This window comes from Chaetomium strumarium (genome assembly GCF_033439665.1).
Source record: "Chaetomium strumarium strain CBS 333.67 chromosome Unknown B0T15scaffold_3, whole genome shotgun sequence".
Taxonomy (NCBI): Eukaryota; Fungi; Ascomycota; class Sordariomycetes; order Sordariales; family Chaetomiaceae; genus Chaetomium; species Chaetomium strumarium.
Genome location: NW_026944431.1, coordinates 1,047,693 through 1,068,495, shown reverse-complemented (window position 1 = coordinate 1,068,495; position 20,803 = coordinate 1,047,693). Strand labels below are relative to the sequence as shown.

At 57.3% G+C, this 20,803-nt stretch overlaps 8 protein-coding genes across 8 annotated transcripts; 5 read left to right on the top strand and 3 right to left on the bottom strand.

Annotated features, from left to right (window-relative positions):
* Positions 1 to 81: 81 nt before the first annotated feature.
* B0T15DRAFT_146652 (uncharacterized protein) lies at positions 82 to 2,149 on the bottom strand. Its single transcript, XM_062861941.1, has 3 exons — positions 1,683 to 2,149; positions 442 to 1,608; positions 82 to 381 (listed from the first exon to the last, which is right to left on the bottom strand). The coding sequence occupies exons 1-3, from the start codon at positions 1,827 to 1,829 to the stop codon at positions 196 to 198; spliced, it is 1,500 nt and encodes a 499-aa protein (XP_062722382.1). The 5' UTR covers positions 1,830 to 2,149; the 3' UTR covers positions 82 to 195.
* A 672-nt stretch (positions 2,150 to 2,821) lies between these two features.
* On the top strand, positions 2,822 to 3,680 carry B0T15DRAFT_394395 (RNA polymerase; the record flags this gene model as incomplete). The annotated part of the gene is made up of 3 exons (XM_062864725.1): positions 2,822 to 2,914; positions 2,997 to 3,079; positions 3,152 to 3,680. 3 exons carry the CDS (start codon positions 2,822 to 2,824, stop codon positions 3,678 to 3,680), a joined length of 705 nt encoding a protein of 234 aa, XP_062722381.1.
* A 640-nt stretch (positions 3,681 to 4,320) lies between these two features.
* Positions 4,321 to 6,345, bottom strand: B0T15DRAFT_146377 (uncharacterized protein). Its single transcript, XM_062861938.1, has 2 exons — positions 5,844 to 6,345; positions 4,321 to 5,758 (listed from the first exon to the last, which is right to left on the bottom strand). The coding sequence occupies exons 1-2, from the start codon at positions 6,176 to 6,178 to the stop codon at positions 4,549 to 4,551; spliced, it is 1,545 nt and encodes a 514-aa protein (XP_062722380.1). The 5' UTR covers positions 6,179 to 6,345; the 3' UTR covers positions 4,321 to 4,548.
* Positions 6,346 to 8,300: 1,955 nt separating this feature from the next.
* B0T15DRAFT_509959 (uncharacterized protein) lies at positions 8,301 to 9,272 on the bottom strand (the record flags this gene model as incomplete). Its single annotated transcript, XM_062867834.1, has 1 exon — positions 8,301 to 9,272. One exon carries the CDS (start codon positions 9,270 to 9,272, stop codon positions 8,301 to 8,303), a length of 972 nt encoding a protein of 323 aa, XP_062722379.1.
* A 1,573-nt stretch (positions 9,273 to 10,845) lies between these two features.
* Positions 10,846 to 11,928, top strand: B0T15DRAFT_483918 (GPI-anchored cell wall beta-1,3-endoglucanase EglC; the record flags this gene model as incomplete). The annotated part of the gene is made up of 4 exons (XM_062866192.1): positions 10,846 to 11,056; positions 11,131 to 11,404; positions 11,480 to 11,744; positions 11,776 to 11,928. 4 exons carry the CDS (start codon positions 10,846 to 10,848, stop codon positions 11,926 to 11,928), a joined length of 903 nt encoding a protein of 300 aa, XP_062722378.1.
* An 897-nt stretch (positions 11,929 to 12,825) lies between these two features.
* Positions 12,826 to 14,281, top strand: B0T15DRAFT_492131 (ZIP zinc transporter-domain-containing protein; the record flags this gene model as incomplete). Its single annotated transcript, XM_062866843.1, has 3 exons — positions 12,826 to 12,990; positions 13,067 to 13,716; positions 13,789 to 14,281. The coding sequence occupies 3 exons, from the start codon at positions 12,826 to 12,828 to the stop codon at positions 14,279 to 14,281; spliced, it is 1,308 nt and encodes a 435-aa protein (XP_062722377.1).
* Positions 14,282 to 16,561: 2,280 nt separating this feature from the next.
* B0T15DRAFT_566335 (uncharacterized protein) lies at positions 16,562 to 19,148 on the top strand (the record flags this gene model as incomplete). The annotated part of the gene is made up of 2 exons (XM_062870694.1): positions 16,562 to 16,577; positions 16,987 to 19,148. 2 exons carry the CDS (start codon positions 16,562 to 16,564, stop codon positions 18,648 to 18,650), a joined length of 1,680 nt encoding a protein of 559 aa, XP_062722376.1. The 3' UTR covers positions 18,651 to 19,148.
* An 87-nt stretch (positions 19,149 to 19,235) lies between these two features.
* On the top strand, positions 19,236 to 20,771 carry B0T15DRAFT_146258 (Metallo-dependent phosphatase-like protein). Its single transcript, XM_062861937.1, has 3 exons — positions 19,236 to 20,067; positions 20,148 to 20,229; positions 20,289 to 20,771. The coding sequence occupies exons 1-3, from the start codon at positions 19,508 to 19,510 to the stop codon at positions 20,655 to 20,657; spliced, it is 1,011 nt and encodes a 336-aa protein (XP_062722375.1). The 5' UTR covers positions 19,236 to 19,507; the 3' UTR covers positions 20,658 to 20,771.
* The last annotated feature ends 32 nt before the right edge of the window (positions 20,772 to 20,803 follow it).

The window sequence follows — 20,803 nt, the reverse complement described above, 5'->3', positions numbered from 1 at the left end:
CCCTTATCAACCGACCCTCCTGTGAGAGGTGGGACTGGGGAGAAAGACTATATAACCATGAAGATTAAGAACATTGCTATGGAATGGAAGCCGCGGTATCCTTTTTCCACCTTCTCTCTTTGGTCACAGCCGTGCTAAGCCGCTGACCGCCAGCGTGCGCACCGGCGAAGTGTGGTCGGCACGGATACCACTCTCCTAAGCGGTAGCCGCCACTTCCTTTGGCGTCTCAAGCACCTGCTCAGCAGCTTCGACGACCGGTTGGTCAGCCTCCTTGCCGTTCACGCCCTTGGCCGGGGTGCTGGCACCGGAGCCCTCAGCAGGGGCGGAAGCGGCCTCCTCGGCTTCAAGGCGCTCAATCTCCTTCTTGGCCTTCTCAACATTCTATACTCGCATGTCAACAAGATGTACGTAAACAATCAAGACACGAGGGAGAAGACAAACCTTCTTCGTTTGCTCCTCCTGGTCCGCCTTCCAGTGGGCGATCTTGGCCTTGACCTTCTCGGCCACGGCGGGCACCTCAGTGGCGCTCATGGGTGGCTCGACGCCGATAAAAGCGCAGTCCTCAATCACGGAGGGAGGGCAGCTGTATTTCCCGGCAGCGGGTGTCTCCGCAGCGGCAGGGCTCTTCTTCCCCTTCTTGCCCTTCTTGCTGACGGCAGGGAGATACTCCTCGACGCGGTCCTCCTTGCGCAGGGCGCGCATGCCCTGGAAAGCCGAAGCATCCACCTTGCGTTGCGCGGTCGCCGCCAGGCCCTTGTCAGCAACCAAAGGCGTGGCCTCTTCGGTATAGGACGGGTCCAAAAAGCGCAGGAGACTGCTGGCCCGGCGGAGCTCCTCGGTGTAGGCCGGGAGGCTGGCCTCGTCGAGCATCGCCTTCGCACGCTCCATCTTCCGCTCCTTGGCAATGCGCTCGCGCTCCGCCTGCTCCCGTTCCCGCCGCTTCTCGCGCTGCTGAAGCTCCCAGGCACGTGCAGCCTTGCGCTGCGTGTGATAAGTGTCTTTGAGCTGCTTGACAGCCTGGTAAGTGGCCTGCTGCTTTGCGCGGAGCTCGTCGCGCTCCTTCCTCAGCGCCGACAGGTTCTTGTAAACCTCGTCCTGCTCGGCCTTGATGGCGTCCAGCTCAGCCTGGACTTTGCTATAGCGCTCGCTGAGCGCCTTGGACTCAGGATCCTCCATCGAATCTTTGATCTCCTTGATTTGGTTCTTTAGCTGGTCGATGGCCTTTTGGGAGTCATCGAACTGCGAGAAGTTCTTGCGCAGCTTGCGCAAGCTCGACACCTCCGTCAGGGCCTTCTTCTCGTCCACCAGCTTCATCTGGCCACTGCCAACCTCGCGCTCCAGACGCTCGATCTTCTGGTCGATCTCTTCCACGCTCTTGTAGGGAACTTTTGCGCGGGCTGCCTTCTGCTCCGCAATCCGGCTCTTAAGCTGATCATCCAAGCGTTTGATCTGCTCCATCTTAGACGTGCGCGAAGCCTTTCCGCCAGCCTGCTTCTTGCGGATTTCATTGGCCTCGGCAATGAGTTCCTGTCGCCGTTTCTGGGTAGGGTTTTCCGACTCCTTGTCTTTGTTCGGCACTGCGAGCTCGATCTTGGCTCTGACAGCGTTCTGGAGCATCGGTCAGTCAATGCCCCGAGCCTTCAACAGCAGGTCGGCACTGAATGGCTCGCAAATGTACGTACATATTTATCCATTGCTTCTTTGTGCTCCTTTTCGAGCTTAGCCAGCTCCTTCTTGAAGGCCTCTTCGTCCGGCTTCACGGGCTTGGTAGCCGGCGCGGGCACTGCCGAGGCAGCGGCCGAAGCAGGTGCGGTCGAGTCGGTAGCCATTTCGAGAACACCAGAGAAGTATGACGGTAAGAGATGCAAGGGACCGGAGATCCCGAGGGGAGAGAGGAATCGATCCCTGTTGATGGAAACCTGGCCAGCAATATGTCTAGAAGTCGAAATCTGAGTATATATCTGCTGAGCGCGCCCAAGTTGGCTACCTTCAGGTAGGAGGCAGGATTGTGGAGGCCGAGCTTCACCACTTCCTCAGCGTTATCCGTACACAACACACTCCCAAAATTTTGCCCCCTGAGGAAATTCATAACTACCCGTGCAAGTGGCTTTTCCACCGACGCACGGTTACCTATGTGGGTCTTTTGCAGGCAGCGGGAGGGTTGTCCGTGCACGGACCACGTCTGGCCCGATGTCCGATAGGCTGGGTGTCCGGTCGATAACTCCATGAGTAGTAATCAAGGGCCAGACAAGCATCTCAAATGGAATGTGTGTCGCTCGATGCCGCTAACCCATCACCAGGATGACTCGTGTCAGAGGTTCCAATTCCAATGGGAAGTTTCCAGCAGCTCTCCTCATCTCAGCGATGAATGTGACACAGGAATGGTCTCGGGTACGTTACCGTTGTTGAAACAAATAGCTGAATGTGAGGATACTCCTAACCTGAACAAAGGGTTAGGTAACTACCTCAGAGTTTTTCTAAAGCCTGAATGACTCTTGACATTGTGGCCGTGTGAAGACGGTAGCTGAGGCTCCGCAGAGGATGATTGTTGTTGTACGGACCTTGAAGATCGATTGCCCATGCCATGACCCCACAATATCAGATACGTACCTCTACTGGGTGGAGATGGGAGCGTTGTGATGGAGTGGGGCCGCCAAGACGGCCTTTGATTTTTTCGCAGCCTCGATTGCATTCAGCCTTGCACTCACTGCAATCCTCAACCAAACTCGGCGAAACGAACATCTAGTCTGTACCGACGCCGCTCCGACTCACCTTTTCCAACACCCGGCTCTGGCAAGTTGCATCCACCAGTATGACGACCATGGAAGAAGAGAACAACGCCGCTGTCTTTGCGAAGGAGGTCACGCGCCTCTGGCGCGCCTGGAGGACCATCCACGAGATGGTGCAGGACCGGGTGCGCAGCCCCTCGTCGACTACATGGATGCACAAGCGCTTGATACCGCGGTCATGGCGCTAACCGGTCACTCTCCTTGCAGGGCTACGAACTGGCCGAAGACGAAGTCAAGATCTCGCTCGACCGCTTCCGCTCCGAGTACACCAACGACGATGGGAGCCCGAAGTACGTTGCCCGGCCCGATCATGTTCCTTTCCCACCCGTCTGCCATAATCCCACTAACCCGTCCCCTTACAGCCGGGCGAAGATGCAGTTCTCTGCCCGTCCGTCCGAATCAATGATAAAAAAGTTCACCCCTCCACCAACTCCCTCTAACCCGGACCCGGCGCCAGAATGCGGCACCATCTGGGTCGAGTTCTGCCCCGAGAAGTCTTCCATCGGCATCAGCGTCATGAAGAAGTTTATCGAGCATTGCGCGCAGAACAACTTCAAGGCCGGGATCCTGGTGACGGCGGTGGCGCTCTCGTCGCAGGCGCGCAAGGTCATGACGGTCACGTCCCAGTTCACGCTGATCGAGTGCTTCCTCGAGGAGGATCTGCTCGTCAACATCACGCACCACGAGCTGGTGCCCAAGCATGTGCTGCTCAGCCGCGAGGAGAAGGCCGCGCTGCTGAAGCGGTACCGGCTCAAGGAGACCCAGCTGCCGCGGATCTTGAGCAAGGACCCGATCGCCAGGTATCTGGGGCTCAAGAAGGGCCAGGTCGTCAAGATCATACGGACGAGCGAGACCGCCGGGCGGTATGCGAGCTATAGGCTTTGCGTATGAACATGGGTGAAACGGGGAAGAGCGGAGAGGCGGAAAGGGAACAGATTTTGCGGGAGGGATGAGTTTGGGTGCGTCGAGCTTGTCCCATCTCAAGACATACAGATATTGGGCGTTTGAGTCAAATCAGGCTGGCTGGGTGCTGCATTTTGTTGTTTATGGCGTTTGGGGTCGGTTTGCAAACGTTTCTTCAGTGGCCGCTATCCATCCCTACGCCGATAGCCCAGCATGGCATCGTTTGTTGGGGCTGCATGATATTTCGGAGCCGGTAGCTAGGTACTTGTTTACTAATGGCCAATGTCCCAAAGCAAGCCATGGAAGTGTATGCCTTGGACTGGAATGGATACATACGGTTCCGGCAGAATGACACAATCGTTGGCGAAATGGGTATACTCACTTCAGCGTGTATTATCATGTATAGGCGTCGCCTCTAATATACTCTGTCATCCAAACGTGGCAGTGTTGCCGGGGTATAGTATCACAGATCGCCGTCCAGCCAGGCTATATACGCCATGTATCTCCTCCAGATCCTCAAAGGGTGACGGAAAACGCAGCCTCACAGTTAGCAGTAACCCATGCCCATCCCAAGACGCCTTGCGCCCAATAATCCCCCCTTCGCGGTCGGCCGTGATATATTTAGTCGTGATGTGCAGTGCCCGAAACGCCCGAAACGCCAGTAAATCTAAAACGCCTCCCACTCATGAATACTCCGACCATCTTCTCCTCTCCTCTATCCAGTAACGCCTGTTTTGCGCCTTCTCTCCTTTACTTTATCTCGCATTGCGATGCGACATGCCCCTGCCGCTGGCAGGTATTGGTTGTGTATTATGTTCTATGTTTGTTTTCGATTCGCAAGAAGCCAACAGACGACTCAGCGCCTGTGGGTCTGAGCCTCCAGCAAACCGCCGACGTCCATCAGCTCCAACTCCTCCGGTGGCGGGGATGCGTTTCGGTTCGGTGATGGCGAGCTCATGGACCCTTTCCGAGATTGCACGATGGGCGAAAGCTCACCGCCGTTCCTGACCTTGGACTTTGGTTTCGATTGCCTGGGGCTTGAGCTCGACGGTGAAAGAAACCCGCCGAGGTCCTGTAGCAGGGCCACCGATCCTCTCCGGAATCCGCTGCCGCTTGCGGGAACTGCTATATCAGGTGTGGTGATTGGTGGGCCCGATTGGTCGCTGGACGTGCTAGGCCGTTTCCCTAGTGGCTGGTCGTCTAGTAGACCACCGTAGTCGAAGAATGACACCCTCCGGTGCGTGGCGGACGAATCGCTTCTGTTGGTCGACTTATCACCTGGGTCTTCGCTCCGTGACATGCTAGGTGATCCCTGTCTGGGGAATTGCCATGAGTTCATGTCCCCGGGCGGGCTAGCCACCGGGGCAGGGAAGTATTGTCGGTTCTCGGTTGGCGAAGGGTTCACATCTCGTAATTCCGGCTTCACGCCATATCCCATATCTCGGACTAAATCCTCGTCGCTGCCCCAATGCCTCAAGGCGGTTGGGCGCCGGGTGTCAGAGGCAGAGGAGCGGTCCACGGAGCCGGCCGCGATCGAGTCGTACTTGAACCTCTTCTTCTTCACGCCCCTGTCGCGCACGAATGATCCTAACACCAAGGCGTTCGCCGCTCCGGTTGCGAAGAGCAGTTCGACCGAGGCATACAACGACCGGGTCTGTTGACCTCCGTTCTTCTCGATAATGTGCGGCACTCGGTAGAGGGTGACGGCGACCGGGGCGAGGCTGAGGGAGAAGAGCAGCACGAGCTGCAGCTTGCGCTTAGCGCTCATGGAGCTGCTGAGGATGACGGGGACCGGGAAGAACACCAGCATCAGGTCGGTGAGAACATTGCAGACGGCCATGGTCAGAAGCTGCGCGTATCCCTGGCGGCAACGGCCCCCTGGATCCGGGAGCACCTGCCAGTAGTGGGAGAAGGGCTGGCATTCAGCCAGGTCACTTATCACGACGGCGACGAATGTCGTGATGAGGACCCCGCGCAGAAACATGAGGCCCAGGTCGTAAGTCCGTCGCCAGTTGACATTGAGCCGCCTGAAAAATTCGAGGATGGCGCACTTGAGGATCCAGAGGCTGCAGGCGGTATGACTTGTCAGCAGAGGCTTGGGAGAAAAACCGGGAACAGACTAGCGTCAGTAGAGAGAACGGCCACACCTACGTCGCGGCGTAGAGCACCCTGCTCAGCAAAACCAGCCCACTAGCGATAGACTTCATGTGAAGATCCTCCTCCGAGAGTCCGGCTCCTTCAAGCTGGGCATTGTTGGTGCCATACACCAGAATGACATGCACGCAGCCCATGCGCAGGAACAGAGGCACGAGGGCCAGGGCGGCCGTCTTGTCCTCCCTGAAGAGCTTCTCGGTCCGGATAAAGCGCCCAATGACCCGCAGCGTGATGATGACGGCGCAGAAGCTGGTGATCCACCAGCACACCAGCAGCGTCGGCTTGTCCTCGCTGAACGGGTGCAGTGGCGGCGGATCCGAGTGCAAGCCCATCGTGGACGATGAATAGCGGCGCTCTTTCCAGGGCCGGAGCCACACCCGTCATCCTCCGAAGAGGGGACGAGCGGGGAAGATTGTGAACTCCACTATCCGAACCCAGTATCTCCAATGCTGTGGTGTTTGGTGGTTCTGTCTGGTGTCCGGCGAATAGGTCGATGGCGCTGTAGGCGGCTTTTTGCTGCTATGACGTCGGATTGGTGGTGGTGTTTCTCTTTGTCTGCTGCTCGGCTGTCGGGAATAGCGGGGACTGCCGCGTCGCTGCATGCACAATGTGATTGTGATGAAACCACACTCGCGGCACGGGTATGTGAATGGTAGCCTTTGGGTTTCAGAAACGGTCGGGTGCGGGATGTCTCTGCAAAGGGGAGAAACGTGCGGCAGAGCGTAGTGAAAAGAGGGAGGCAAGGTAATAAAACCGGAAGAACCTGGAATCTTGAGATGAACCTGCTCGTGGAGACAGGGCACAGACTCCTGATATGCCGCAATGGAAAAGGCTCCCCCCGCTGCAGCACAGTTGTCTGCCGCCACACTGCTTCAAATGCTGTCGCTTGTTTGTGTGCCTGTGCCTATCTCTCTTACCGAATGCATGGGACCCCAGGGTAAGCTGGGGGGATGGGTCGGCTCCGCTAGCGTTATTTGAAATTCTCAATCCTGAGAGGCGCAACGCTCACTGATATGCGTGTAACCTACGTCCGGGATGCCACTCCATCCCGCCATCCCAGCCCAGACGTCACCAGAGAAGTGATAAAAGTGGACATATTCCGTACTACTACGGGAAACCGGGCTGAGTTGGCAAGTCTTCTTCCCTGACCGCCGCCAACAAGTTCTGCCGGAACCGACCGGTTTTGTCTTCCTGATATGCATGATATGGTAGGCTGGATGCCTATGCATTATATGAGATCGTATCGCTCAACTATCGGGCGGTGGCTGAGCTCCTGAAGTGCTTGACAGCGAGGCAACCCGTCAGTGAGGTAGAGTCTTCAACATACGGATACATAGCATCTCTAGAAGTTGCGGAATTGTGGAACCGGCAGTCGGTCCCGACCTCATTTTCGTTCAATTTCAACCAAACAAGGATCATCCTGCGTGCTTTTGTTCGGTATCAAGCAGTTCCTCCCACGTGACGGCACGTGCTGCTTCGGATCAGGCAACGGACCTGACTCCGATGTTGCAGAAGACAAGACGTCCCATTGGACGAACACCGTGCTCGACTACGGCGCAGGAACTCTTGGTTTCCTACACGCAAGCCATGTCCGAATTACCTACTGTGTACGTCTAGGATCAAAAGCTCATCGATTCGGGGCTTTCACGAGGGTGGTGGAACTGGGTATGTATACACGTGCGTGCCGTGGCGAGTGCTTAGGTGGTAAATTGACGGGAGCAGGTTCGATGGCTCAATTGTTGGCTTGTTGACCTTTATGTGTTGTTAACTATCCTGGGGCGACCGTCCAATAGGTAGATCCCATGAAGTCGTTACACAAAGTGAATCCACCTCCTCTTGGGGCGATCACTCACTCGATCAACAAGACATTGTCAGAAGTGGTTTGGGCGACGGACAATCGAGGGCTACCCTGATAGTGCCTGGGTTCCTGCGGATGTTGGCTCCAAAAAAGACGGTCATCTGAGTCGTGCCGCACTTCCTCTCGCGATCGGAAGGCGCCCCGCTGGTGACACGGCTGCCCACGGCACAATTCCCGTCTCCGCGTCGATCTCGTCTCGAAGTGTCGATGCACAGCTGGAGCCAAGCCCAGGATGTGAGCAAGGAAAATAACGCGCGTGAGATACAGAGAGTCAGGGAGTACACTACACTAGGTCACGACTGCCCCAGGGAATCATCGAATCCTACACTACCAGATGCAACCTTACTGGATAGGGTATGGGGCGCACCGCGTAGGATTCGCTAGTGCATTGTTGTACGCTACCTACTAACTACTGTGTACTGCGGAGGTTGTGTTCCTGACGACGTCGGTTGCTGAGGGGGCGAACCTCATACCCAAGCGGCCGGGCACTGCGGTGAACAATGCGGCTGTCGTTCGTACGGGGACACATGATGAACCCGAACCAATGCTGTCTTGACTAACCCTAGCTACGATATCATACTCACTATTGTACGCCCTTAAGGCCACACCTCAACCTTCTCCCACTCGCCGATGACCTCCCCGCCGGGCAGCCTCGAGTCAGCCGCCTCACCACGATACACATACAACCACCGCCTCGGCCGCAACTCATCGCTCAGATCCACCTGATCCACCTCATCGGGTACAATCACCACGACCCGGAAATTCTTCCTCGCGACCTCGTCCTCCAGGTCATCCAGCCTCTGGCCCAACGCCTCGCCTTTGTCGGTATGATACGCCACCGGCGTACCGGGAGGCGGCGCCCTGAATGACCCCCTCATCAAGGGACTCAGATTGCCAAAGTGCGCCGTCACCTCCCTCGCGAAGCTCCAACCACCCTCTCCCCCACCACCACTACCAGTACCCACCACCTTCTTCCTCATCCTCCGCATAAGAACCTCCCTCACCTTCCTGGCCCCGGCATCGTCCTCAGCATCCACATCCCCTCCCAGCACCCACGCATGTCCTCTGATGCGCCACTGCGTCTTCACCATCATCTGACCGGCCCCCTCCCCCTCCTCCCCAGAAGAAGATGATGAAGAGGGGACATCAACCCAGAAACAAGCCTCCACCGGCCCTCCCCCACCGCACGCCCCGCCGGACGCCGCGATCTCGTCCTCGCCGGCCGAGTCCAGGATCTCGGCCGCCTTGTCCGTCCGCGCGTCGGTCGTGAACACGGGCAGGTCCGACTCGTACAGCGGCGGGTTGAGCGCGACGGCCGCCCTGTTGTGCTCCTCCGGCTTGTAGCCGGGCAGCGGCTGGCTGGCCCACAGGCCGCGGAAGACGCAGGTCCGGGCGCGCGGCAGGCAGGGCATGACGGGGGAGGGCGCCTCCGAGGCCGTGGCCGGGTGTAGGGTCGCTAGGGTGAAGGTGGGCGGGCCCCGGAGGCGGGAGAGGTGCGTCAGGAAGGGGTCGCGCCAGGGGGCCGGTTGGGTTTGTTGTTGTTGTTGTTCCGGCGAGGAGGCTGACATGTTTCGCTTTTTTTTTTTTCGTTTGGTGGTAGGTGAAGTGAAGTTGTGTGGTCGGTGTTGATAGCTTCCAGTTGGTGAGGTTTCCTCGGGTGGGCTGATGAGATTAGGAAGTTGCGCGTGGTCTGGCTGCTGCGGCTCTGGAAAGGTGAGACACGTAGTTGTTGTATGCCACGCAATGGCTGTGAAGTTAACTTTCCGTTTTACCTGCTCGAAGTCGAACTCCTGCGTCTCAGACAGACAAGAGCAGGTATGTTTCGCGTTGAGGCACGGCAAGAAATGATGCAGCTCTCGGATCATCGGTTTATGACTTCATGACCCTCCTTTGATGCGGGGCTTTCCCGCCCATCCTCCAGTTTGCGTATGCGGGGTGAGCGGGAAGTTGCATTGGCTTCACCCACTTCAATTCCCTAATAAAATGTCTCAGATGATATTGAGAGATCATATGCATATGAGTCGTCTGCCAAGTTGCCATAATTGGCATCTGGTTGGCGTGGCCAGGGTGACCATCTCCAAATCATTGTGTAGCGTCCCGGTTCTCTGTATCCCCTTCCTTGACAGATCATGGCACTCCAAGTGAGTGCAGCCTACTACCCAAACTTCAGAGTCACATCAACCTAAGGGGCCAAAGTCATGATCCAGTAACAGTCTAGTTACTCATCTGGTACTCGATGAATCACTGCTTTGAACTTTGTCAGACTCGTTCAATTGTTGGCTGCCATTTGATAATGTGGGGAATGAAGTAGAAACAAGAACGATAGACACCTCATGACAATGAGCAGAGGCATAGTATGAAACAACTGGATTACACACCGCCTTATGACACAGTATACGCTCACGGGTAATAGGTATTGATGAGACGTGTCGGTGCCGGTGTGAAACCCATGCTTTGGCAGGAAGTGAGCGTTCCACAATGGCTGAGGTCCCTGGCTCCAGTCGAATCTGCCTCGAGCACTAAGGTAGTAACTACCGGAATAGTTCCAATAAGGCCAGGAGATTCTCAATGGATTTGCCTTTCCCTAGGGTACTTGGCGTGATGGCTTCTTGTAGCACCGCTTCAAACAACAGGATCATGATCAGCCGGGACCTTTGTCACGTTGTCCCGTATGACTATCCGAGCTCCAGGTCATTTGCTGGTCTGAGTTGGATCCGGATTGCTAGGCCATCGGATGGTCTTCTCTGTTCGCCTCCGTCCGACTCCGTTTGCTTGAAGCGAGATATCTCTGATACATAAGTCTTCTGGGTCTTCCGGGTCATCGGTTGTGTCTGACATTCCATCTCTATCTTGAGTGTGTACATGGTCTGTCATCTGCACTCCAGTAACGCTGCTCTGGCACACTTGGTTGTTTGCTTCGACGATAGTTGCCAGCTATCTGTTGCGTGACCAGTGACCTCTCTGGACTCGACCGCTGAATGCCTATAGATGCCCTGCCTCGCTGCATCTTGTGAATGCATCCTTCCCCTGTATCTTCACCCCTGACAGCTCATGGTCAACATAGTTCAGCACCAGCAAGGCGCACTCAGTCACCGACCAGCTACTAGATACTCGTTCCCTGTCGCCAAGCCGCTTCTCATCATGAAAATCGACGTGGGAAGCTTCGCGGTTCTATCCGCCGCCTTCTCCTCTGTCGCTGCGACTCATCTGGGCTTCAACTATGGCGCATTCTTCACTGACGGGAATCCCAGGACACAGAAGGACTTTGAGGATGAGTTCAACACAGCCCGCGGCCTAGCAAATTCGCCCCATGACGGATTCACCAGTGCCCGTCTGTATACCATGGTTGTGAGTAACGCCGGCAATACCCTCCGGGAACCATACTAACCCGTTCCTCTTTTCCGTCAGCAACACCAAACCAAGCAGGACGTCATCTCAGCCATCCCCGCCGCCATCGCCACCAACACCTCCCTCCTGCTCGCATATGGTGCTCGGCGGGCGACGCGGGCGTCACCAACGAACTGGCCGCTCTCCACGCCGCCATCAACACCTACGGCGCCAACTTCACCGCCCTCGTCGTGGGGCTCTCGGTCGGCAGCGAAGACCTATACCGCAACAGCGCCACGGCAAAGGCCAACAACGAGACAGACCCGGGCCTCGACCCGGCCACGCTGGTGGGCTACATCCACCGCGTGCGGGCGTCCCTCGACGGCACGGCGCTCGCGCGCACGCCGATCGGCCATGTCGACACCTGAGCGGTCTGGGCGGCGGACAGCTCCGCCGGCGTCCGCGCGGCCGTCGACTGGCTCGGCATGGACGCCTACTCGTACTGGCAGCGCGAGCAGGCCAACGCCGTGGACCAGGGCAAGCACCTGTTCGACTTGGCGCTGAACCAGACGCGTGCGGCCGCCGCCGACGCTGCTGGGTCGGCGGGGGGGAAGAAGCCGGTCTGGATCACCGAGACCGGGTGGCCCGTCAGCGGGGAGAAGCAGAACGAGGCCGTTGCGTCGGCCGAGAATGCGAAGCGGTTTTGGGATGACGTGGGGTGTCCGCTGTTTTTTTGGCACCGAGAATGTCTGGTGGTATACCCTGCGGGATTCTTCGGCCAAGGGCACGGCGCAGCCGAGTTTTGGGATTGTGGGCGCTGATCTGGCGAAGGGGCCGCTCTTTGATATTTCTTGTGGCGGGAGGGTGGAAGAGCCTGAGGCGTGCGATGCGATGTGAGGGGTCCGGCAGGGGTCGGTCTTCTTGTTTTGAATTACTAAGGTAATGGAGAGGTTTGAGAGCAGGCTCCGCTTCGTACCACAGCGAAACTTTATTATCGCGGAGTGGCTGGGCCTGGAGCTTCGAATACAGCAACGCAAGGGATCTGTACTTAAAGCGGTCGATTTGTAGCACGAAGACGTTCCTTAGCTCTTCCATCAGTCCCCATTGTACAGAATGCGTAACCGTGCCATGGGTATAGCCGTCATCATGGCCCATCACCTACCTATCCACCCATACGAGTTATCCAAGGCTGGTTCGATCCCTTACCGGTAAGGTACTGCGTGCAGGTTTCGCTGAAGGGGATCATGGTGGCGGATATGCGAGCCGGAGCATACGGCAATGTTGGCGGTTTGGTGAGACACTCCCGCCGGTGGAAGGTTTCTCTTCAGTGATCTCTGGGTTGGATAATCCTGGAGTTGTGCTTGTTGAAGCTCACTTATTAGGAGTTGTAAGTGCTGTGACATTCCATTGTGCGGGTCTAGCTGCAGCCCGGAATCTTTTTTGGAGTTCTTCCGCGGGGATTGCAATCAGCCTGCTCAGCATTATGTAAGCACTTTTGCCTTGTATAGGTATCACTCTTACGCGGTGGAAGACCTAATGAGCATGTGACCATGATCAAGTTAAAAGTTTGAATCGAGCAACAGGGACCCGCACACCCAAACCCCGTCCCGGGGACCCGGATTCCCGGTCAGCCCTACGGGCCGGGTCTTGGCATCTTTTCCTCCTTCCAAATCCGACAAGCTGACTTGATCAGCTCCACCACACCACGGGCCCCCTTTTCTTTGCCAATTCCCGCGACGCCTCTCTTTCCGGGGTTGCAACCCAACCGCCCGCCGCCCCCCTCAAACCGCCGCAATGGCCTTCTTCCAACTCCGGCGCTCCCGAGCCGCCGTCTTGCTCCTCCTCGCGACTCTTACCGTCGTGCACCTCGCCGGCGCCAGCACAACCTCTACAGAAAAAGGCGACGACCTCCCCTCTCTTGAAACCCTCTCCCTCTCCGAGCTAGATGACCAGCTCCAAGTCCGTTTCCTTTCCCCTCCCTCCTCTTTGAAATCCAAACAACCAACTAACCCCTCCCCTTCTTGTCCTCCAACAGCAATGCCCGATAGTGTCCACCCTCTCGGCGGCGAAAGCGACCGCGCACGCCGCGGCCCCTTCCTCGCTCACCACCCGCCTCTTCGCGCTGCTCTTCCCCTCGTCGCACCCGGCCGTCAACGCGCTGCTGGCCACGGCCTACATTTCGGGCCCGCCGAACCTGCTGCTGGCCCTGTGCCCGACCCACATCGACCCGTCCTCGCTGTCCGTCATGGTCGCCTTTGCCGTGGGCGGCCTGCTGGGTGACACCCTCTTCCACCTGCTGCCCGAGATCTTCCTCGGGGAGGACGAGGCGGATCGCGCGCGGTTCGTGCTCGTCGAGCCGAACCGGAATCTGCTGCTGGGCGTTGCCATTCTGGTCGGGTTTTTGGTCTTTGTGGCGATGGATAAGGCGCTGAGGATCGCTACCGGCGGCGGTGGTGGGCATGATCATTCGCATGGGCACTCGCACGGGCATGGGCACGGGCACGGGCAGGATGCAGACGGAAGAGGCAAGGCTACTGCGCTGGAGGGGGATGGCCATGAGGTCAGGCGGAGGAAGGGCAAGAAGGAGGTCGAAGGGGAAGGGGAAGGGGAAGGGGAAGTCGCGGAGAAGGGAAAGGCGGCTGATGCTAACCCCTCGGTGAAGCTCGGCGGTATACTGAACATGATGTACGTGTCATCGATCGGGACTCCCCGGCTTTCGCTTCCAGACGGTTAGGTACTCATGCTGACGCTTGACAGCGCCGACTTCACGCACAACATCACCGACGGCCTCGCCATGTCGGCCTCCTTCTACGCATCGCCCACCATCGGCGCCACCACGACCGTCGCCGTCTTCTTCCACGAGATCCCGCACGAGGTCGGCGACTTTGCGCTGCTCGTACAGTCCGGCTTCTCGAAGCGGCAGGCCATGGGCGCCCAGTTCGTCACCGCCATCGGCGCCCTGATCGGCACGCTCATCGGCATTGCCGTGCAGGAGCTTGGCGGCAACGGCGGCGATGACGGAGCCGCCATGAGCATGCGCGACGGGCTCTGGGGCACCAGCCTGACGTGGGGCGACATGTTGTTGCCCTTCACCGCGGGCACGTTCCTCTACGTCGGCACGGTCGCCGTCATCCCGGAGCTGCTGGAGACCGGGCCGAACAAGGCGGCCGAGTTGCGCAAGACCCTGCAGCAGTTTGCTGCGGTCCTGCTTGGCGCGGGCATCATGCTGTATATCTCCTGGCACGACTGATGCGGGGGCGTTGAAACGCGGTCTGCATTGGGTTATTTGCATTTGGTCTGCAGAGGACTACAGACATCTTCTCGGTCAATCTTGAGGGTGCATGTATGGTCCATGGTTGGTTTCAGGTTGTGACACCATGTGTTGGAGCATCAAGAGGTAGACAGGGTAGGATCATTTGATGTTGTCATTTTCGGGTGTTGGATACAAAAGGTAGTTATCGGAGCTATCGATGCCGACAACTTCAATGCACTAGTAGGAAGCCAGCGCTGCAATGCCCTTTCGGGATCCTCTGCGAAAACGCTCAGCTTCACAGCCTCACCAAGGACATTTTAGTCAGGCTTGGGATCGTGAAAATAGCCTGATGAGAGTGGGAGGGAAAAAGTCGACAGCAAGACTCACCCTCCAGGAACGCTTACTAATGCCATCCTGACAAAGCAACACGGGCCGGCCTTCAGCCGTCAAAGTCTCTCCCGTCAAACCGATTAACGTTAGCGGAGTTGGGACCATTGCAGGGATCAGATTCGCTTAACCGGTCCCCCCAAGCCTCGAACCGAGACGACAAAATGTTGAAGGAAAGGCGCGTCCTCTCCAGGCTGTCGTCACTGGACGCAGATCATCGTCTGAATCACGTCCTTAACTTCCAGGTTTGCAATCCCTTGGCAAGACTATCATAGCAACTTTACATAGAATCCTCAGGCACGTACACAGGCAAACTCCGTTACGTGCGTCGCTCTCTCCCACCCATGCGGGCTTTTGTTATCTTTCAATAAGGGTACCACCGTAAGAAGCTTGAGGTCCCCATGAATGCACGCCGGCAACGCTGCCGGCAGCGCAACGTTTGATCCCGGATCCCGTGCCTTGGCGGGAGGTAGGAGTGGGGTTTCTCTGCAAATCTTCTTTTATAGCTTTTATAAAAGCGGGGCAGTTCTCCGGATGACTCCAACAATGCACTCTGCGCTCCGTCGACCACAAGCTGACCACCCTCCGCAAATGACGAGCCAGACACTAAGCTCCCAAAGGTGACGGGTAGCGAGCGACAGTTACGTGTATGTACACGCGTACCTCCACTACTTGGGGTCTCACGGAGTTGGGCATTTATTGTACAGCAGAGAGAGGAGTTTACATAATGTAGGATACGGCATCAAGCATGGCCGGCATGTGTTTCGATTACGCCGTTTGATCAAGACATGGAAAGACTAACATTTCGTTTCCAACCAGCTTATTGCTTACCTTATTAGCTACTAGCACATTATATCAGTATCGACAGTCCAGTCAACTCGTTTCGTGTCAAAAGCTCTCTGACGAGATGAGAGCGCGGGGTGCGGGGCCCCCAGGTGACAGGGCTGGATTAGGTGGTCCACCGATTGAGCGATCAAAGGCCGGAAAACGTGAACTTTTGATGTCTCCCAGTTTCTCGGGTCCCAATTGTCCGACACCGGATTCATCAGACATCAGACAGCGTGTGAAGGCACGAGGGAAACGCGGTTATTCAAGGCCAGAGATCGAGATCACCCCGGCCAATACCATATTAGGAACCATTTTGACATGCAGTGCCGAGTTGCCAGGAGGACGCTGACGCTGTTGGGCATCCGATGACCGGACTCAAACCCTTAGACGTTAGTGCACGCCTTTCCTCAGACAAGCGACAACAATGCCAAGCCACAAACCTTACATAGCTCAAAGGAACCGCGTGGGCTAGCCCATCAAGGTGGAGTCGTAACTCCGTCGATGGCCGTTTTCAGATCCTCCATTTTCGTTGTTCAGTTCGCTAATCACACACCGCCCTGGCTCGAGCCTGATGAGTCTGCCCAGGAGGGCTTCTTGCTGCTGGGAAAGCCGATACTCTTCCAAAGTGCCTTGGACAGAGCATATTGGGTCATGACGGGTGCGCAGTGATTCTCTTATTTCGCTCGCCGAGAACTTGGCCTTTGGACTATTGAGCATTCTCGAGCGTGTGGCTTTGGAGAAAAAGCCAACCGACGGCAAGACCAGCCCTGGAGGGTGTGTAGCGGACTTCCGCCTGGACACGGGCGTGCAGCTTGGGTGCATGGGTGTCTGTGCAGGGCCGCATCCCGCTCTTTCCAAGACACCCTCGTGCCGCATTCGCCAATCAGCCCCTGGCTGACATCAGGCGGGCTCCGCGAAGCACGCCAAATCAGCATAGCATCCATGGTCCATGGATGAGGTGTCTGTGGAAGAAGGGTGCCCGCGCAATGGTGACGCTCGGCTACCCCATAAACTATACTGCTACCGTAATCAAGTGCTTGTCTCGTTTGGGGTTACTGCATTATGTTTGCGCCCTGTCGTGTGTCGTGAGTCAACCGCCGTGTGTCAGTCACAGGGCTGTCCCTTAGCTCCAGAATCCAGATAGCTTCTATAAAACAAAGATTGTGCCGCCATGTTGGTTCAGGCGTGGAATTAAGCTTCGTATCCCTTGATTACCTACCCAGACATCTATCTGTCTCGGCCGTTGCCTGCTACGCCGCTTGGACGACACACTTACACAGACCCTCGACAGGCTTGGTTTCACGAGAAACACAATCACAGCTGAGAAAGCTGTTCCCTCTCCCCCTTTGTTACTCCTAGCTCTTCCGAGGGGATTTCTCCCCCAAACCCAGAAACCATGTCTGTACTCTTTCTGGATAGAACACCCGGCTATGCGGGAACACGGAATTCGACGTCGACATCGGGCTCGCCTTCGGCTTCGACTCCAGCTTCGAGCATCAGCGCCACCAGCCGGGCATCCAGCTCCAAGAAGACGCCGATCACCATGTCCGACATCAGAGTCAACCTGAAAGACCACTACAGGTCCAAGGTGTACACGACCGGGTCGACCGTCACGGGCGACGTGACCATCACAACCAAGCGCGACGTGAGCTTCGACTCGATCCAAATCATCCTCCTCGGACAGACCAAGACGAGCTTCGACGGCATGGGCGTGCCGCACGAGGTCTCGCACATCTTCCTAAAGATGATCATGCCCATCCCGGAATCGACATACCCCATTCCGCGAGTGCTCGAGCCCGGCCGGACGTACACGCTCCCCTTCAACTTCGTCATCCCGAGGGAGCTCACCATCAACGCATGCAGCCACGAGGTCTCGGACCAGGTCCAAGAGCACCACGTGCTCCTGCCTCCCAGTCTCGGGGGCTGGCAGAGGGACGATATGGGTCCGAAGATGGCGAAAGTCGAGTACGCGGTCAAGGCGCGGGTCCTCCGCGACGACGCCGTCTCCAGCAAGAAGATCCGTATCATGGAGGCCAGCGAGCCGATCCAGGTGCTCCCCGCGACCCCGCAACAGCCGCCGCTCGACATCACGGACAGGGACAAGCTGTACCGCATGTCCAAGGCCAAGATGCTCCGCCGGAACCTGCTCTCGACCAAGCTGGGCCGCCTGACAGCCGAGGCCCAGCAGCCCAGCCCGGCCGTGCTCTCGCGGGACGGGCGACGCGTCATGTCGCACCCGATGGCGCACGTCAAGCTGACCTTCGAGCCCGAGTCGGCGCGCACGCTGCCGCCGACCATCACGTCCGTGTCGGCCAAGCTGACCGCGCACACCTACTTCGCCTCGGGCACCATCTCGTCCTTCCCCAACATCGGCGAGTGGAACCAGCCCTACCTGCTCGACCGCCGCGGCCAGTTCTTCAGCTCGGTGCCGCTGCCGGCCGTGACGCTCGCCGAGCAGCCGGCGTGGACGCCCATCACGACGCCCGTCTCACCGCCCATTACCCGCCGCGACTCGGGGTACTGCAGCAGCAGCAGCGACGAGGCCGCAACCAGCAGGAGTAGCGGCTGCGGCGAACAACTCCGAGTGCCCCTTAGCCCAAGCGACAGACAAAAACAAAAGAACAAGTGCAACAGCAGTCAAACCCAAATTCAAAGTCAACAGCAACAACAACAGCACACAACAACCCTCCAAATCCCGCTCTCCCTCCCCACGGATAAGAGGACCTTCGTGCCGACCTTCCACTCCTGCCTCGCCTCACGCGTCTACACGGTGCAGCTGACGCTGCACACCAGCACGCGGGGCGCGACCAACACCGTGTCGCTCATCGTGCCGCTGCAGATCGCCGTCGAAGGGCACACGGGCGAAGGGTTGTGCGGGTGCAGCTGTGGCAGCACGCGGGCGCTGCCCTCGTTTGAGGAGGCCGAGGCGGATGAGCACTTGAGGCCTAGGCTGTTGCACGTTCCACGGGCTGGGGAACACTTGGCTGGCGGTGGTGGTGGTGGTGGTGATGTGATGAGGCAGGGGATGGCGAGTTGGATGATGGCGCCTGGGAGTGTGGCGCCGCCTGTTGTGCCGATGCAGCTGCCGCTCGTGCAGGTGGAGGAGCCGCCTGAGTATGGCCAGCCTGGGTATCGGAGGAGGATTGACTAGTTTTTTTCTTCTTCTTTTTCTTCTTCGAATCTGTTTGCTTCCTGTTGGATGGATGTCCTGATGAGGGTAATGTCTGGTTTCCGGTGATATACTTGCGATGATTTTGGGGGTTTTGCATCTGGTGAGGTTCGTTCTGGTTTTTGGTTATGGACGCTGTTTGTCTCCCCAAATACTGTAATGGAGGGAGCAAGACGAAAAAAAAGGGGCACATAGGAAAGGACTGGGATACAGCTGCAGTGAAAAGGGAACGATATAGAATGATACCTAAGTAATAATGCTAGTTAGCATTGTTTATCATTTAAGTTCTTTATCTATTGCGCTCGAATGTTCATCGCGGTCCGGAACGGGGTGACGCAACTGAGACGAGTCACCGCACTACAGACTACGAAGACCTAGGGAGGATCTTGAACAAAGTCTGTAATGGAAGCAGGTCGTCTATCGCGCCCTCGTGTAGCCTGTCACCTAGCATCATCTGGTCAATGCCTGGATGTTTATGTGATCTTTCCGATGTTTGAGCCTTTTGAGGAGTCTGGGAGATCTCCTACTACGAAAGGGTTAGGGTCCACTCGACTCTGCCGTTCCTTGGTTACGACTTCCCATATCAGCGGATTTGGCAGCATGACATCTTCCCGTCTACCTTCCTTTCCGAGTCCCTCGTAGTCGATCCTTCCAGATTTTGAGGGCCTACCGCATACCTTTCTTAAGCAATGGACTCCCTCAGTCGACATTGAACAGACTAAAAATCAACACAGGGCATCGCAACGCGCCCAACCCAACCTTGACCTCACCAGCTCAACTCACCAGATTCCCCTTCCACCTCCCTCCATAACATAGCAAAAAAGTGAAAAGCCACAAACATGCTCTCCCACCTCACCCGCTTGGTAACCGTCCTCCTCCAGGCCCTGCACCTGCGCCGCTCCTCTCCCTGGGAGTGGCCCACGCCCCTTGACTGGCTGCTGACCTCGCCGCTGCAATGGCTGATCACCCTCACATACCGGCTAGTCCTGCTTCCCCTGCGGGGACGACCCTTCCACCCGCCGCGCGGCCGGCGGCCCATCCGCGTCGTCTGCCTGTCGGACACGCACGGCCAGACCATCCCGCCCGAGAAGATCCCCCTGGGTGATCTGCTCATCCATTGCGGCGATCTGACGGCGCATGGTACGGCGAGGGAGGTTCAGGCGCAGGTGGACTGGTTGAAGGGCTTGAGCCACCCGCGGAAGGTTGTCGTGGGCGGGAATCACGATGTCTGGTTGGATGAGAGCGTCAGGGCCGGGATGACGGACGGGGAGGGCGTCGAGGTGGATTTTACCGGGGTCGAGTACCTCTGTGATCGCATGGTCAAGCTCGAGTTTGAGGGCGGGAGGAGGCTGAATGTGTACGGCTGGGGGGCGGTGCCTTGGTGTGGGGAAGGGTTCGCGTGAGTTTCCACCCGGCGCCGGTGTCGATCGTCGATGAGTCCGGGAGGTTGGGGATGGCTGATGATCTTGATGCGGGCAGGTTTCAGTATGAGAGGGAGAAGGACCCGTGGGCGTGGAGAATCCCCGACGAGACGGATGTTTTGGTGACGCATACGCCGCCGGTAGGTATTCCCCTTGTATGCACACTACATGTAATGATAGAGTGGCTAACGGTCGACAGCGCCACCACCTCGACCTCGGAATAGGCTGTGGCAGCCTCCTCGACGAGATCTGGCGGGTTAAGCCGAGACTGCACGTCTTCGGCCATGCACACTGGGGTCACGGAAAGGAAGCCGCCTATTATGACGAGTGCCAGCTGGCCTATGAGTCGCTCATGTCGATGCCCGCGAAGGGCTTCTTCTATGATCTAATACCGAGTGCGCGGTGGGTCGAAGCGTTCAAGGTACTCTTCCACGGCGTCCACAGCATCCTGTGGAAGTGGATCATGCTTGGACCGGGGACTAATCACGGTGGGCTCATGGCCAACGCATCGGTCATGTATGGGAATACAGGGAAGCTGCGCAATCCGGTGACGGTTGTGGATTTGTAGACCAGCTAAGAGCTTAGAGCGAGCCGACAGATGTATGGCGCGAGCCGGCAAGACGTATAGATTATAGAAGTGAGGCGCCCATCTCTTAGAATTAGAGCTTTCTTATACAATTCAGCATCCCGGTCCCGTAGACCCAATTTCCCATA